Source organism: Bos mutus, chromosome 11 (assembly GCF_027580195.1).
Source record: "Bos mutus isolate GX-2022 chromosome 11, NWIPB_WYAK_1.1, whole genome shotgun sequence".
In the NCBI taxonomy this organism is placed as follows: domain Eukaryota; kingdom Metazoa; phylum Chordata; class Mammalia; order Artiodactyla; family Bovidae; genus Bos; species Bos mutus.
Window position 1 is genome coordinate 84,057,811 of NC_091627.1, and position 17,034 is coordinate 84,074,844.

Below are 17,034 nucleotides of genomic sequence, written 5' to 3' on the forward strand. Positions count from 1 at the left end.
ATAATAGTTGATCAAAAAATGTGCTGTTAAACTATTTCCCTATTCAATAAAAGCTTTCTAAAGAGAGGACACAAAAAAATTGCTTAGCTCTCCTCTTTGCCAGTTTCAAAAATCTGGATAATGAATGCTAACTTATCTGTATCACTAGAGTAGTGGGGCTAACTCAGTCATGTCTGACTCTTTGCAACCCCATGGACCATGGCCGGCCAGGCTCCTCTGTCCATGGGATTTTCCAGTCAAGAATACTAGAGTGGATTGCCATTCTCTTCTCCAGGGGATCTTCCCAATCCAGGAATTGAACCAAGGTCTCCTGCATTGCAGGTGGATTCTTTCCCATCTGAGCTACCAGGGAAGCCCATCTGTATCATTATAGAGCAATAAAAGGATTTATCCAGCTACTATGTTACATATAAATATCTCCTAAATGTTCATGACATTTATTAAGTGAAAATAGCCTTGACTATATTGTGCCACTAAACCTTTGTGCTTTGACTTCTCTCTGCCTGGAATACCACTCCCTCCTCTATTATAATACCTCCTAGCCAGCCTTCCCATCACCTTTACCTGGTGAGCTTCTATACATGCTTCCAGGCAAATTTCAAGTATCTCCTCTCTCTTGAAGCTTTCCCTGATTCCCTGGGGCAGAGGGAAGCTGCTCTCTCACCCTGAATCTGCAGTCCTTAGCTTGTTGTAGTAGAAGTTGCCCGGTCTATATGCCTCACTTCCCACTGGACCATGAGTTCCTAGAAAAGGGAATGGGGTTGGAAGGCCTCAGTGTGCTGACATATGGTAAGAGTGTGATGACATGTGTGAAATGATTGAATAGTCCTTCTATGCGTAGAGCAAATAGACTTTTCTAACAGTGAGTTGGACAGTCACATGACAAATACTTAGTAGGCACCTACAATTTTATAGTACTATATCATAATAGGCTTGGGGGGGTGTGAGGGCAATTCAGAGAGCAATGAGACATATTGTTCTGTCTTGTTAAGTTTTTATGCAGGATATTTGATGTAAATGTGGTTTTTGGAGAAGGAAATGGCAACCCACCCCAGTATTCTTGCCTGGAAAATCCCATGGACAGAGGATCCTGGCAGGCTACAGTCCATGTGGTCACAAAAGAGTCAAAGACTACTTACTGACCAAAGAGCAACAACAAAAGGTAGTTTAAATACAAAATGTAGTATATTAGAAGTGTCCATGTTTAATATATACACACACCAAATACTAAGAACTGACTTATAGTGGTCATTCCTAAGCAAGTCAGTTGAAGGGTATTGCATGCAATAAGAGGTAAAGTTTTGAAAAATAAATAGGATTCAGCTAGGTGAAAATGGGGAAGGTTTTCTAGATGGGTAGACAGCAGGATAAAGTGTGGCATTAAATTCAAGTCTGGAAAAAGAGTGTAGAAGGAAGCAATAGGAACAAGGTGCCCTGCTTTTCTTTAGTCTGAAATCTGTTTGGATATTCCTAAATTTTGGTCATTCTCATACCTCTTCTCCATTATTTCGTTTGGCTTCATACCAACTAATCAGTTATGTACTTCATGCAATGTTTTGGCTCATGTTTTTACTTCACTAATTTTGTTTAAAAACAAAACCAAGTCACTAACACTAATGGAAAGCTAGTATTTGTCATAAATACAAAATAAGGTTAAAATTTTTAGGATGAAAATAGTTAACTTCTGCTCTATGCAGTCCAGTGCTCTATGCCTGAGAAATGTTTTCTCTTTCCTAAAGGATAGAAACCCTAATGTCAGGAACTAGTTACAGATGTAACAGCCCCCAAATAAGCATGTCTTCATCATCAGAAGGACTCAAGGATGATTAAAAAGGGAATAACCTTTTTGCTCACTACATGATTTGATTTCGTTTACTACCATGTCCGTATAGTTAGTGTCATGTTTCAGATCATTTCATTTTGTGAAATGCAGTTTAAAGTAATACCACTGTATTGTATCACCTTTCTTTTGTAATTTCTCTATATTTTTCTACCTAAATCAACTTGAATCCCATTAAAAACAACTTCCCATTTGTAAATAAACTATGAAAAGCGAACATAGTAAATATTCTTCCCCTAATGTCTTGTAATTCAAATTAAAATCCAAGTGGCACTTTCACTTTCCTATAAAGTGCTAGCAGTACCTCTAGCCCATCTGCTCCGTAACAACTGGCCTAGGAACTAGTTTTCTGCATCATTTGCTGGCGCATCAGATGGACCCACCATGGCAGGGTCCCTCAGCAGAGGGAGGCCATGTGACTTTGGAGGGGAAAGGAATTGTGAACTCCTGCAATAGCTGATGCCTAAATGCAAAAGGCAAGGAGTCTGGCTACAAGTCCTTCCCACCCTGATCGCTCCCTAGTCCACAGATTCCTATTGCAGGCAGTTTGCCTAGAAGGTTCTAGAAATAAGGGCATCAGGGCTGCAGTCTCTCTGTACCACCAATACTAGATCCTTTTCAGTGAGGTCCATTCCGCTCAACTGTGAGGGGAAGTGGCCTGTCTTGTTCCACATCCTGAGCCTGAAGAACAGGGGGCTGAGTGATTATAGGAAGAGTGGTTGTCCTTCACATGTGCATGGCCTTTTCAGTCTGGGATTTATCCTAATGACCTTCACACAGAGAGGAACCAACTGTGAGCTTCCCCTCATTAATGGACTCTCAAGTCCATTAACATTTTCTTAGTACCCACGAGTTTCTCCTGGAGTGTAAATTACTTGGTAGTTCTGGAAATAATCATGCCCCCATGGTGAGTAGTAGTAACTCCCTGAAGGCCTCACGCTCCCTCTTCCTTGTTTCCTTTTAGATTAATGTGATCAAGGTCCTCCCAACCCATCAGCTTTGCACCACAGAGAGACAGACCTGGAGTACAGGATCTTACTAAAATGCGGAATGCATGGATGCTTAGCTTCTTAACTTGTAGTAGCAAATAAGAGGCTAAGATAAGAATATCCCATCTATCATCTCTTTGCCCTGGGGGCATTTTCTGTTGCCTCTTGAAAGTAGAGAGGAGGAGACCGGATTCTTTCACCTGGCAGCTTTAATTGTGTTTCCTCTTCGTCATGTGCTAAAAGGATGCGTACGAATGGCCAGGTGAACCGGCACCCTAGGGAACACCTGGGTGATTCCCTCATCATAGATGCCATATGGCAGAGTTTTCCCAGGGATATGATCCTGTCAGTTGCTTTTCCTGATCTGCTCTTTGGCTGGTGGTTAGTTTGTGGGATGTTATGATCACTTGCTGTCACAGTGATCACGGCCCCACATGACAGGCATCTGTCCAGTTCTCCCCTCCTTGCGACATCACCCCAGGGACTTCCAGTAGGTCATCAGGACTTCCTTTCTTCTTGGTGTCCTTGTTTCAGGATCCAGGGATTTCCAAATAGAATGGAGTCCATCCTCAATCTCTTGCCCTTCCCTTTCACAGATGAATATGATGACAAGCAGCCACTGACCAGCAAAGAGGAGGAAGAGAGGCGCATTGCGGAAATGGGGCGCCCCATTCTGGGAGAGCACACCAGACTGGAGGTGATCATTGAAGAATCCTACGAGTTCAAGGTATGCTTCTCAGCACTGCCCAGCAGGAAGGCAGGGCCCGTCTCTGGACCCAGACCGTTCGTAGTGTTGGTCTGTGCTGTATGATCTATCCAGAGAGAGGAACTGGCTCACTGATGGAGGGACCATCAGGGCAGAAGTGGAATTCGAGAGTTGGTAGGGAACCAGCAGATCCTGTAAACTTAACAGCATCAGAACCAGGGTCTGGGGTTCTGGTTCAGAGTCCGATCACTAACAGGATCCAAGGTGCCCTAAAGGGAGGCTTTGTCTAAGAGGACAGCAAGGAGAGGCAAAGATGGGTTCTAAGAGACTGTTATGTGTGAAAGAAACCATGCTTTGTTTGAAAGAGCTAGTCAATCTAGGAGAAGCAAAGTCTTGGCACTGCTAAAAACGAGGCTTTTGTTTGGAGGGAGGTTGGTAAGCTCTCCCCACAGAACATGCAATCGATAAGCTCTCATGTATATGTAGTCATCTTCTCAAGATCCTAGGACACTTGAGTATAATCTGCAAGCTGAAGGTAGAGTGCCTGTAACCAGAGAGTTTGTCATCAGACACAAAATTAGATTTCCAGTTCTCTAGATGAGAAAAGTCATATTTCATAAGTTGAGCAAATGGACCTTAGGATGAGCTTAGGACTTAGAGGTGAAAGTTTCCATCTGTTCTTAGCTGCTTACTGAGCCCTCATCCCACTCCCACCCCATCTCACTCACATGGTCCTCCCTCCTAGAAGCCCCCCAGTAGAGGTGCACCTGCGTTCTTCAGTGGAATGTGAAAAGGTTTCCAGAACTACATGCCAGAGCTCAGCAGCATTTTCCCCACTTATTTTTGAAAAGCAGATCCTGCTTCTGTTTGGAAGACCAGAATGAAGAATCCAAAAGGGAGAATCAGGCCACCAGCCTAGAAACCAGAGCCCTCTGGATTGTATCTGGAGTTTTCACGGTTGTGACTTCTTTGCCTTTTGCTGGGCCTGTTCATTATTTTTTTTAATTTAGTTCACAAAGGAAGGTGCCTGATAGGAAATAGGTGGAAAGAAAAATTTCTTTGCAAATTAAAGTGGCATTTAAAAGATAAAAATGCAATTAAACTTTCCCCTTCAGGCCACCATGGATGTGTTAACTCATCCTTCCAGCCATTCCCACAGAACGAAAGAGCAGGATAGACACTGGGACCAGTGCTTTCTAGGCAGACCCCGACCATCAGAACCCACCTGGTGTTTGATCTGGAACCTGGCCAGCTGCACATACATGACTGACATGTGCTTGTGTTCCCTGAGATTCCTGAGGCACAGACATCTCAGCCTGTCCATGTTTGTGGACCACTCTGTTCATGTGTCCATCTTCACTCTTCCTCATGCACCTCCTTTTCACCTGGAATCAGAGAAAGCCTGGTACTACCACTTGTGGCAGCAGAGACTCTACAGCTTGGCATTTCTGTAAACACTAGTTCCCCCATCCTCCCAGGACTTGCCTGGGAATTATTTTGTGCCCTCTCTCTTCTGGAACAACCCTGAGCTTTCCCCTTCCATGTACCCATGACCAGGAAGAACAATCACAGTCACTTCCTGTAGGAAGAATTGGGTTGGGTATGGCAGGGCACAGTCTTCTAGGCAGCAAAACTTTCTTGGGTTCAAAGCTCTTTCTGGTAGCCACACCAATGATCCAAGCATTTGAAAGTCACCCAACACTCTCTCCATAAGTCTAGTTGTTTGCAATACTTATCTTTCTAGAATAGCTTCCAGAGGACATGTCCTCCCATGTCCTCTAGAGTTCATCAGTGTGTTTACTATTAACATTGAAGGGCACATTGGGTTATGTTTCTGAAGTGCCTTCAAGGATTAACGTTGATATAATTTTATTCTCTTAAGAATTTTTTTCCTAGACCATAGCCATTTTAAAGAACTCGTTCAGAGCCCTCAGAACTGCATTAAAGACCCAAATCTGGGGTCACATCTAACAATGTTCAAGTCTGCTTTGCCCACTGGGTTCTTATTTACTGTCTTCTGACGTAGTACTGGATTTTTCTAACACCCGTGACTGAGGCTGAGGTTAAAACAATTGCTCACAGTCTAGAGCAGTGAAGAGCTAACAATGGATGTTTAGGAAATCTTCCAGGCCAGTGTCAATGGGAATGCTCAAGTATAAAATTTCAAATTCACCTTATTCTTTCATCTACTCCTATAGGTCCAGAGAGGACATGTATGTAAATTAAGTCCTGGGAAGAACCCAGGCTATCTCATAGTCCCTTAGAGTTAACATGAACTAAAGTTTATGATCTACCTGAGGTTTTACCTATATATACATTTCAAGTTTAGTTTATCTTATAACTTAGCTCTTTAGAGACATGTCTGAGGCAATATTGTTTGAGGTATTTAACTGTTAGAGAAGATTCTCTTCTCAGTTATTCATCCCCCAGGTGATAAGATTCTCAGCCTTGGCTTTAGAATAAAGAGGGTTCCTTTGGAGAGGCCTGCCCCAAGTTTCCATCATATTTAGGAAAAGTCAAGGTCATTTCTTGTTACATTCTGCAGAGAACTTTGAATCAGCATCAACCATGACACTTGGAGGACTTAACAAGATTGGCTGAGTCGAGAGAAAAGTCAGCGGCTTGTCCTGTGCTTCTAGTTACGGCAGTCCTGATGATGACAGCTGTTATCAGGGGCACTAACATGTGTAGACACAAAGCTGGAGGCCGAAAGGCCACCACCCTGCGGAGAAACAACCTGGCAAGGGATGATGTGAAAGGACAGAGTGGGCCCCTTGGAGATGGGCCTTTTCAGGTTTATTATCCTCAGAATATTTTCCTTCAGTTCCAATGACGGTTGTACCTGACATTCTGATATGGCTTTGGCCTTCCAGATGGATCCTTCAGATCACATTTTCCTTCCTCCTGATTAGCTGATAACATGCTCTCTTTCTCTCTCAAACCTTAGTCAATTCAGGGACACTGCCTTAAACATGTACATGTTTTCACCTAAGACAAATGATATGTGTTTTCTGCCTCTTTGCAATGAGTGGGAATTCGAGGAAGCTCTGACAGTAAGTGTGGGCGTGTGGTAGACTAGTCGGGTGGTAGTCTCTCTGGGAAGAACGGCCTCAAGTCCCAGAAGTGACCCTTCTCCTTGCAGTTGCTGTGATTTGTGGTAGTGCTTTGGGTGCATCTGCTTCCTTAGTTTTCTTGTGAATGCTTGGCTGCTCCTGTTGTTCCATGAACTGACATTTATGTGGAAAGCTAAGAGTGCTAATTGTACAGAACCAAGCTTAAAACAAAAGTCTTAAAAAAAAGAAGAAGTGACTCAGTATTAGTAGAGCAATGGAAAATTTAGTGCAAGGTCATTACAGTGTGCCGTAAACCATGGGCCCCAACCTCCAGGATCTAATGCCTGATGATCTGAGATGGAGCTGATATAATAAAAATAGAAATAAATGCATGATAAATGTAATGTGCTTGAATCATCCCCAAACCATTCCCACTCCAGTCTATGGAAAAAAATTGTCTTCCACGAAACTGGTGCCAAAAAGGTTAGGGACTACTGCCCTAAACCATACAAATTGACTTTTTCTTGGCTTTTCTCATTTGCAACAGGAGTCAGGTGAGATGAATTCTCTAATAGCCACTAGTCTTACAAAACCAGTAGCCAAAGAAAAATCCATTTATTGAGGATCATACAACAGCAGTCTTGAGATTCTGCTGTTTGGCTGCATTTCATTGATTAACAAAAATATAGTAAGAATAGGTTTTAATTTTGTAATTTCTCTGCCACTTCTGGATGTTCACTGATAGATAATGCTGAGCAGGGCATAGATAAATTCAGTTGCAGACAGCACACTCTAGATGAGGCCAAGAGAGAAGCAAGTTCATGAAGCATCCAAGAGGAAAGGGTGGGCTTTGCAACATCCTCTCTTCTAACCACTGAGGCCATTCTTCCTTGGCCATTAGGCATTGAAGGAGGCTTGTATTCGCTACAAAGAAGTTTCCATTTAAGGATGTTTCCAAGTCAGGACCGTGCTTGTTTGCATAAACATAACAGTGTTTGATGTCAATACTGTTGTTCTGAGCCTAACATCTGCTACCTTTATATAACTCTGGTGTTTCAAAATCAACAAGGTCTGAGATTTCCGGAGGCCTTAACCAACCCAGCCGTTATTATCTGATTCTTTTCAACCTTTCTAGAGTACCGTGGACAAACTGATTAAGAAGACAAACCTAGCCCTCGTGGTTGGGACGAACAGCTGGAGAGAGCAGTTCATCGAGGCGATCACTGTCAGTGCTGGTGAGTGCCTTTCTATGAATATTATGAATGATAATGTCATTCATTACAAGCTTACTTTTCCTGCCATAAGCACTTGGTTTATGTCAAAGCACCAAAGATTCTCTGTGATGAAATTAAAAGAAAAATAAATGTATTTGTAGCATATATGCACATTTTGGGGACAAATTTAGACTTTATAGATGAAGTAAAAGTCTTCAAACAGAACTTCCTTCTCTGTCTACTTTGCGTCTTTCTCTCTGGAAATAGACAAGATAAATTTAAAGCCTTCACATCTCAAACTCATGGATAGCCAATCACAGGGCTTTGTCTGGAAAATTTCCTGAGAGCAGGAGAAGTGGCCAAGTGTAGATCAGAAAGGAAGCAGCAATATCATTGGTGGGGCAGGGTGACATGAAGACCCTTCGCCACCACCATCTGCATCATTTTAAACTCTCTTCAACAGCATTAAGTGTTTGTACTGGCTCTGGACATAAAAATAGAATCACATTCTGTTTCTTCCTGTACATGCAAAGTGAAGAGTTTTATTTAGGAAAATCCTGCAAAATGAAGTGTGCTGCAAACACAAGGAGCCAGACACCTGAGGAAATTAAATTCAGAAAGATGTATCTGTTTCACGCATTGCCAAGCCTTGTCCATTCTCTGTGTGATTGAATAAAGGTGGAGGAAAGCCCCTTTCAGAGATTCAGGAAAGCGCCACCATCATGGTTTTCAGTTCTTCTGCTGCATTTCCACTGGTTCTTTCTCTTTAAAGATCCCTGCAGGCTCATCCTTTACTGTTGCAGTGAATGAACAAAACTAGAATTTTCTAGTAGTGATTCCCAGACTGTAAAATACGAGAACAGCGTCACTAGAGGTTGGGTCATGACTTCTAACACAACCCCCTCTTTCCAATCTGCCAGAGAATAATTTGACAGATCTCCCAAATACTGTGGAACAGAGGGTGGTAAAGGAATGTTTGTGCCTCTTTATTAGTAGTACTGTTTATAATCACACTTTGGTTTCTTGCAATGGAGTCCACAGTGGAAATTCATGAACAGTAAATGATGAGTAATTGCTTAGGGGGAGTAAATCTGAAATTTACACATAAATTCTAGTGGAGGTGAGGGACTCCCTGTGTTATTCTGTTCGGACTGCTGTCACAAAATACCAGAGACTGGGTGCACTTGTAAACTACAGAAACTTACTTCTGGAAGTCCAGTGTGAGGGCCTGGTAGATTCAGTGCCTGGTGAGAGCCTGCATCCTGGTTCCTGGACAGCTGATTTCTCACTCTGTCCTCACATAGAAGAGATGAGGGAGTGCTTCAGGGTCTCTCTTTTTAAAAAAATTTACTGCATTGTAGTTGATTTGCAATGTTGTATTAGTCTTAGGTATATGGCAAAATGATTCAATTATACACATACCTATATTCATTCTCTTTCAGATTATTTTCTCATACAGGTTATCAGAATTTTGAATAGAGTTCTCTGTGCTATGCAGTAGGTTGGTTATCTTGTTGCTTATCTTATATATAGTAGTATATGTATATTCATCTCAAGTTCCAAGGGCATTAGTCCTGTTGATGAGGACTTTAACCTGATGATTTTATCATTTTCCAAAGGCCACACTTCCATATACCATCATATCAGGAATTAGATTTCAACATGTGAATTTGGGAGGGACATAAACATTCACTCTCTAGAAGTCCCTCATTATGGCTTGTATTTTTTCTGTAAATCTAAGATTACTATCTGAGGCGTGGGAGTTATACTCCTTCTCAGAGAGAATACAAACTAAAAGGACAAAAATAACTTGTCTAAGACACTGTTGACAAGGCCAGTGGTAGAAGATATTTTAAAATAACCAAATTATTTTATGGGCTTTGACATATCAGAATTGAAACATTAAAAGCAGCATAAGCCTTAATGGATCATTTCTAATAGTTTCCACATTTCCTTTGGCCACAGATGTATGAGCATTTAAATGATGATCATGACCTGGTCTCATTCATTCATTCATTCATTTTTCTATATATCAATCATCGTTCTTGGTGCAAAGGATATGACAGTGAATAAAACAGACAAATATTCCTGCCTGCATGAAGCTTACCTTCTAATGCAGGAGATAGCAGATAAGTAAAATAAGCAAGAAGTCAAAGTGTATGTACAATGATGAGCTTATCATCAGAACAACAAAGCTGTGGAGGGGGATAAGAAGCTTGCCTAAGGGGCTGCATTGGACAGTGGCCAAGAAGACACAGTCCATAGCCTTGTCACTGCTGAATTTGCTTTTCTAGCAGTGGGGTGGTTTTGTGTTGATTTATCGGCACATTTTTGCAACTTTCAGGGACCAAGGTAAACATTTTATGGCTGATCTATGGTAATGGAAAAGGGTGGTTTTAAACAGCAAAAGTGATTATGCTGTAAAGTTGTATTTTTGCTCCTGATCAGAATAGGTATACAGAGAAACAACTCTAAAGATGCTAAGACTTTCTTACTTTAAAGGGGAAGATTTTGGTTTGACAGCCCTTTCTTACCTTGAATTAAATCCTCTTGAAATCTCAGGAGGTCAGTATTATGACTGTCCTGACCTTTGGGAGGAAAAATCTGAGCCTCCGCAAGGCAACTTGGTTTTGGAAAGTAGCCCAGAGCCCTGATCTACCAAATACTAGTCCAGTGTGCTGTCCACAGCTCTTGAGAGAGAAATGTCAAAGCAAGGAAAACTGCTCTTCCCCTCCAGCTCGTGACTTCCCTTGGCTTTGTCACCACTGCTGATACTCTTTTCTTCAGCACTTAGATAATGGGACTAAGTCCCCTCACATCCTTTGAAGAACTGTTGATGAAGAAATGCAAAACCCCTCAAGGATTCTTATTTATCATGCAATGTATTGTGTTTAAGTTTCTAAATGTATGCTTGGAAACAAGACAAAATGGCTTAGAAATTTGCAGGCTGCTGGGTAAAATTGACCTTCTTTACAATTTTGAGACAAAATATCAGAAAAGCAAACTGATAGTTTATAGGCCTTAAATTACATGAAGGGCAGTTAGGAAGCTCAATAGTTGTCATTATGATTAAATTTAGGTCTCTAAAGAATGTTAATATTCTTGGGTTGTTAGACAATAAAATTGGTAAAGCAACATTTCTTGACAACAGAATTTTGTTGGATTTTAAGATTTCATGGCTAAATAGTTGAGAATTAGAAAGAGTTGCCTTATTAAAAATGTTAAATTGCTTTTAAATGGCTCTACTGTGAGGTTTTGTCCCATGCAATTTTCTGTGCAAAATTGAAACGATCTATCTTCCTAAACAAAATAATAATTTCATAAATTGGATTTTGCTTCTGTTTCCCACTGATTATATTTAAACTAGTTTTAAGGTAACCTCTGGCAGTCTTTTGGTTCCCCTACCTTCACTGAATTTCATAGCTCTGTCCCTAGACCTCCTGGGACCATAGTGTTTCTGTAAACCAAGTTCTTTTAGTTCAATATTTGAAGAGTTAAAGGACTCATTTGATTCCAGGGACCAGAAGGGGATTATACAGTCATGTCCCTGAAGTTCTCCTTCTGTCTTTCCCTGGATAGACTCCCAGGAGTGGTGGCCTGCAGCACTGAGGTGCCTGTAAAAATTTGCAAGACAAGTTGAGTACCATTAGGTGGTATGAGCTGTGCCAGCAGATGTATTTCTAAGGGAAGCCAGAATTCACTGTGTGTCCAGTTTGAATTTCCCCCAATGCCACCTTCTTCCTAGTATCTCTACGAAGACAGGAATGAAGGTTAGCTTTAAGAAATCATGGACCAGCTGGGCTACAAGGGAGAAATGTGTCAGGAAGAGGGCAAAGGTTATTTGGGTAAAGAGAAGCAGAATGCCAGTGCCAATTCCATAGCCTGCACACTGCCGTTCTTCCCAGCAGCCTGGGCTATAGTGAGGTGAAGGGCAGAGGGGTGACAAACCAGGCTTTGGAGTCAGATGCGTGTTTGTGTCCCAGACCTCCAACAGCTTCCCGGATGACTCCAAGAAGATTGTTGTTGTTTAGTCTCTCAGTCGTGTCCGACTCTTTTGCAACCCATGGACTGTAGCCTCTGAGGCTCCTCTGTCCATGGGATTACCCAGGTAAGAATACTGGAGTGGGTTGCCATTTCCTTCTCCAGGAAATCTTCCCAACCCAGGGGTCAAACCAGTGTCTCCTGCATTGGCAGGTGGGTTCTTTACCACTGAGCCACCTGGGAAACCCTCTAGGCAGATTACTTCCCCTCTATATTTCAGTCCCCTTATGTGGAAAGTGGAGAAAGCTGCTCCTCACTCATGAGTTGCTATAAGGACTAATCAAGGCAACATGTATTTTCACCAGAACCAACTTTTGCACTGGGATACCACAGTTGGTTATTTGGGAGGCAAATAATCTTGAATATTCTATGATAAAACTCTTAGTGGAAAAACACATAGGCAGAACATTCGATGACATAAATCAAAGCAAGATCCTCTATGACCCACCTCCTAGAGTAACAGAAATAAAAACAAAAGTAAACAAGTGGGACCTAATTAAACTTAAAAGCTTTTACACAGCAAAGGAAACTATAAGCAAGGTGAAAAGACAACCCTCAGAGTGGGAGAAAATAATAGCAAATGAAACAACTGACCAAAGATTAATTTCCAAAATATACAAGCAGTTCATACAACTCAATACCAGAAAAACAAATAACCCAATCAAAAAGTGGGGGAAAGACCTAAACAGACATTTCTCCAAAGAAGACATATAGATGGCTAACAAACACATGAAGATGCTCAACAACGCTCATTATTAGAGAAATGCAAATCAAAACTACAATGAGATGTCACCTCACACCAGTCAGAATGGCCATCATCAAAAAGCCTACAAACAATAAATGCTGGAGGGGGTATAGAGAAAAGGGAGTTCTCTTGCACTGCTGGTGGGACTGTAAATTGATACAGCCACTATGGAAGACGGTATGGAGATTCGTTAAAAAACTAGGAATAAAACCACCATATGACCCATCAATCCCACTTCAGGCATATACCCTGAGAAAACCAAAATTGAAAAAGACACGTGTATCCCATTGTTCGTTGCAGCACTAGATACAGCAACCTAGATGTCCCTCAACAGATGAATGGATAGAGAAGTTGTGGTACATATGCACAATGGAATTTTACTCAGCCATAAAAAGGTGGATGAACCTAGAACCTATTATACAGAGAGAAGTAGGTCAGAAAGAGAAATATAATATGGTATTCTACTGCATATATACAGAATATAGAAGAATGGTACAGAAGAATTTATTTACAGGGCAGCAATGGAGAATAGAAAATAGACTTAGGGATATGGGGAGAGGGGAGGAGAGGGTGAGATGTATGGAAAGAGTAACATGGAAACTTAGATTACCATTTGTAAAATAGATAGCCAACGGGAATTTGCTGTATGGCTCAGGAAACTCGAACAGGTGCTCTGTGTCAACCTAGAGGGGTGCAATGGGGAGGGACATAGGGGGAAGGTTCAGGAGGAAGGGGATATATGTACCTATGGCTGTTTCATGTTGAGGTTTGACAGAAAACAACAAAATTCTGTAGAAAACAACAAAATTCTGTAAAGCAGTTATCCTTCAGTTAAATAAATTTTTAAAAATTACCAAATTTTGTGAAAGGCAGTCAATTCCATTTAATTACTAAAAAGGCTACGTGACTAAAAACAGTTTATCTTCTCATTTTATATTACACATGCCATTTGATAGATAAGTAAACTGAGATTCAGAAAAACAATGTAACTTGCACAAGAACTCAGAGCTGGTAAATGTCAGTGCTGGGGTACACATCAGCCTGAGATTTTCTTCTTTGTGGAAGTGCACACACTTACTCTGCCTGAGAACCAAGTACACACGCACCTGTGCACACACACACAGAACACCCATATACGTACTCACACAGATGCACACAGACCTGTATGTGTGTGTACAAATACATGAACACACGGAGACACACGTACATAAACATGTGTGTACATACAGACATACAAACCACAGGCACACAGAGACTGGCACGTTCTATGGCCTATATCTTTATTCTTTCGGATAATTGAGCAGAAGATTGAAATATGGAAGTTTTTTTTTCTTAATATGTGTTAAATCTCCTGAAGCTTATATTTCGGTAAGGAAAGGTACCAGTCAGTTCCCTCAAGGACAGAGGGAGGTGTTTATTTCCCTGGGTGCATCTGTAGCCTTCTGCCTACTAATTGGTGACTTTCTTTGAATAAAGTCAACGTACTGCCCTCTCTTTTACCTGATCATTTTAAGTATCCAGTACTAAGGCTTCCCAGGTGGCTCAAGATTATAATCAGAGACTCGATGTGAGTTAAAGAGGTGGAGGGGACGGCATCTCCTGAGCCACCTACCAACCCAGCATGGAGACTGGCTCAGTTTGGGTGACGCTTCTGCCATCAGTCCTTCACCATGTGTTACATAGAATAATAAGTGCGCTCAGATAAGTTGAATTATTTAATGGCAAAAGCTGTCACCTCAGTGGTGCCCCTGAACAGTAATTCACTTGACAATTCTGTCAACCTGAAGACTGATCCACTCTTTAAGTCCTAAATAATAAATAATAAAAACGGTACCTCAAATGAGTTTCAAGGATTGCTGTGCCATCTGGTCTAAACAAGAATCTTTTAACATCTCCTCTATTATTGAACATCATTACTGTAGAGACACTCTCATACTTAATGTATAACCCGTGGGTCATATGAAAATCCCATTTAAGCAGTTGAAGAAACAAAAAACACTGCTAGGTCAGATGTGACACAGCATTAGTTTGACTGTGAGGCAATCAGACAAAAAAGGGGAGAGGCCGTTAGGGATTGGGAATTTTCTTTTTGCCCTATTTCTTGTGTGACTATAAAGAGTCTTGCTGCTGCTGCTGCTGCTAAGTCGCTTCAGTCGTGTCCGACTCTGTGCGACCCCATAGACGGCAGCCCACCAGGCTCCCCCGTCCCTGGGATTCTCCAGGCAAGAACACTGGAGTGGGTTGCCATTTCCTTCTCCAATGCATGAAAGTGAAAAGTGAAAGTGAAGTCGCTCAGTCGTGTCCGATCCTCAGCGACCCCATGGACTGCAGCCTTCCAAGCTCTTCTGTCCATGGGATTTGCCAGGCAAGAGTACTGGAGTGGGGTGCCATTGCCTTCTCCGGTAAAGAGTCTTAGTTATCCTTTATCTAAACATAGAAACTGACTGAGGTTCATGAAAAAAAGATGAAGTTTCATGAGAAATAGTAGGTACAGCTGCCTTTAAAGAAGTTGGTCAAAAACTGTATGAAATTTTGGCTCACTTTCTGCTTGAATAATGCTATCCTATCTACTGTGTCAATGAAAATAATCAAAACAATGCATAATTAGAAAAAGAGGGTTTTTTTGGGTGCTCAAATGGCATTTACTTAATCAGATCACATCAGATCAGTCACTCAGTCGTGTCTGACTCTTTGCGACCCCATGAATCGCAGCACACCAGGCCTCCCTGTCCATCACCAACTCCCGGAGTTCACTGAGACTCACGTCCATCGAGTCAGTGATGCCATCCAGCCATCTCATCCTCTGTCGTCCCCTTCTCCTCCTGCCCCCAATCCCTCCCAGCATCAGAGTCTTTTCCAATGAGTCAACTCTTCGCATGAGGTGGCCAAAGTACTGGATTTTCAGCTTCAGCATCATTCCCTCCAAAGAAATCCCAGGGCTGATCTCCTTCAGAATGGACTGGTTGGATCTCCTACCATAAATCATAAAAGTCTTTCCACCTTTTTGTTTAAGATGGGAAAACTTCTTACACAAAAACATAAAGCAAATCTAAAACATGAATATTTTAAGAGTTGCTCTTACTAAAGAGAGACTGTAAGACCTGGAACCCACTTAGTGACCACCTTGCTACATGTCAATCAGGGGACACAGTTGGAAAGATTAATTCTGATCACTACAGAATCCACCAGCCCTCTAATCTTCAATTTGTAAACACGGGAGTGAAATTACTCTTGGTAGAAGGTTTCTGCTGACCTGAGAGAAGTTAGATCAGAAATAGCCCAACACTCGTAAGAACAATGCTTCCCAAACACTGATCTGTACATGAATCTCCCAGGGATATTTTCAAGATGTTTATTCTCAAAAGCACTGGGGGAGGTCTGAGATTATGGATTTCTAACAATTCCCAGGTGATGCTGCTCCTGTTGGTGCCTTGATTTACCTCTGTGCTTGTATCAAAAGCTCCTGGTATTTGAAAGAAACGTTTTGCAGGTGTGCATTGAGAGATATGCTGTGGTCAGCTCCCCTTAACAGGCTCTGACCTAACTACAGGAATTTGCCTGCACAGAGGAGACTAGAGGTGTCTGAAAGTGACCTTTGCTTCATTACCATGCTAAGATCTCTGCCTGACAAGGGATTTAAACTCTATCAGGCACAGTTCTGGCCAGGTGCAAAGGAGCACAGAAGATTGCACATGCCCCAGCTACCCTGGCTGTTCTAGAACTCTCTACCCCTTTCCTAGAGCCCCAGTGATGTACCTGCCTCCTACCCCTAAGGCTGTTACTCCCCCTGTGGAGGTGCTTTTATTTTATTTTTTAAATTAATTTATTTATTTTAATTGGAGGCTAATTACTTTACAGTATTGTGGTGGTTTTTGCCATACATTGACATGAATTAGCCATGGGTGTACATGTGTCCCCCAGTTTTATCTGAACCAAACTGAGAACTGTAGCCCAGAAGACAGCTTCCCAGGTGTACTCTGAAAAAATAATTAGGAACATTAAACAAGTCAGGGATACATTTCGTCAAGGTTTCAAAAAAAGAAAAAGAAACAGACCACCTACACGAACAGTCGAAATGGCCTTGGCACCTGGGAAGTGAGTCTTATCTTCAAAGGACCAACATTGGAATCCCAGGAAGAGGGGCATTTAATCTTTATTTGGATGTTCTTTGCTCCTGGTCAGTGTGCCCTTTTCTTTAATAATTAAATCAGACATACAGTGTTTGTTTAATAGGCCACAAACAGGTTAGGGCATTGGAATGATAATCTCTGTTTTGGGAACATGGCTCTACCGAAAGGTCCTCTGAAGGCCCCTTCATTGTCAGCAGTAAATGTCAATTTGCTTTTGGTGATACTGCTATTTCAAATTTAGGGCTCTGGCTTTAAGCAAATGAAGTATCTGCCTTAGAGTACACGTTAGATTAATTGGGTAATTGCACCATATTGG

The 17,034-nt window shown here is 41.7% G+C and overlaps 1 protein-coding gene across 8 annotated transcripts in view; it reads left to right on the forward strand.

Moving 5' to 3' along the window:
- The window catches only part of SLC8A1 (solute carrier family 8 member A1), a 463,121-nt gene that overhangs the window by 366,102 nt on the left and 79,985 nt on the right, over positions 1-17,034 (forward strand). For all 8 annotated transcript variants that reach the window (XM_070379679.1, XM_070379681.1, XM_070379683.1 and 5 more), the window contains 2 exons: positions 3,426-3,556; positions 7,724-7,823. In XM_070379679.1, coding sequence (XP_070235780.1) covers positions 3,426-3,556; positions 7,724-7,823 — 231 coding nt within the window. The remainder of the gene's footprint in view (positions 1-3,425; positions 3,557-7,723; positions 7,824-17,034) is intronic.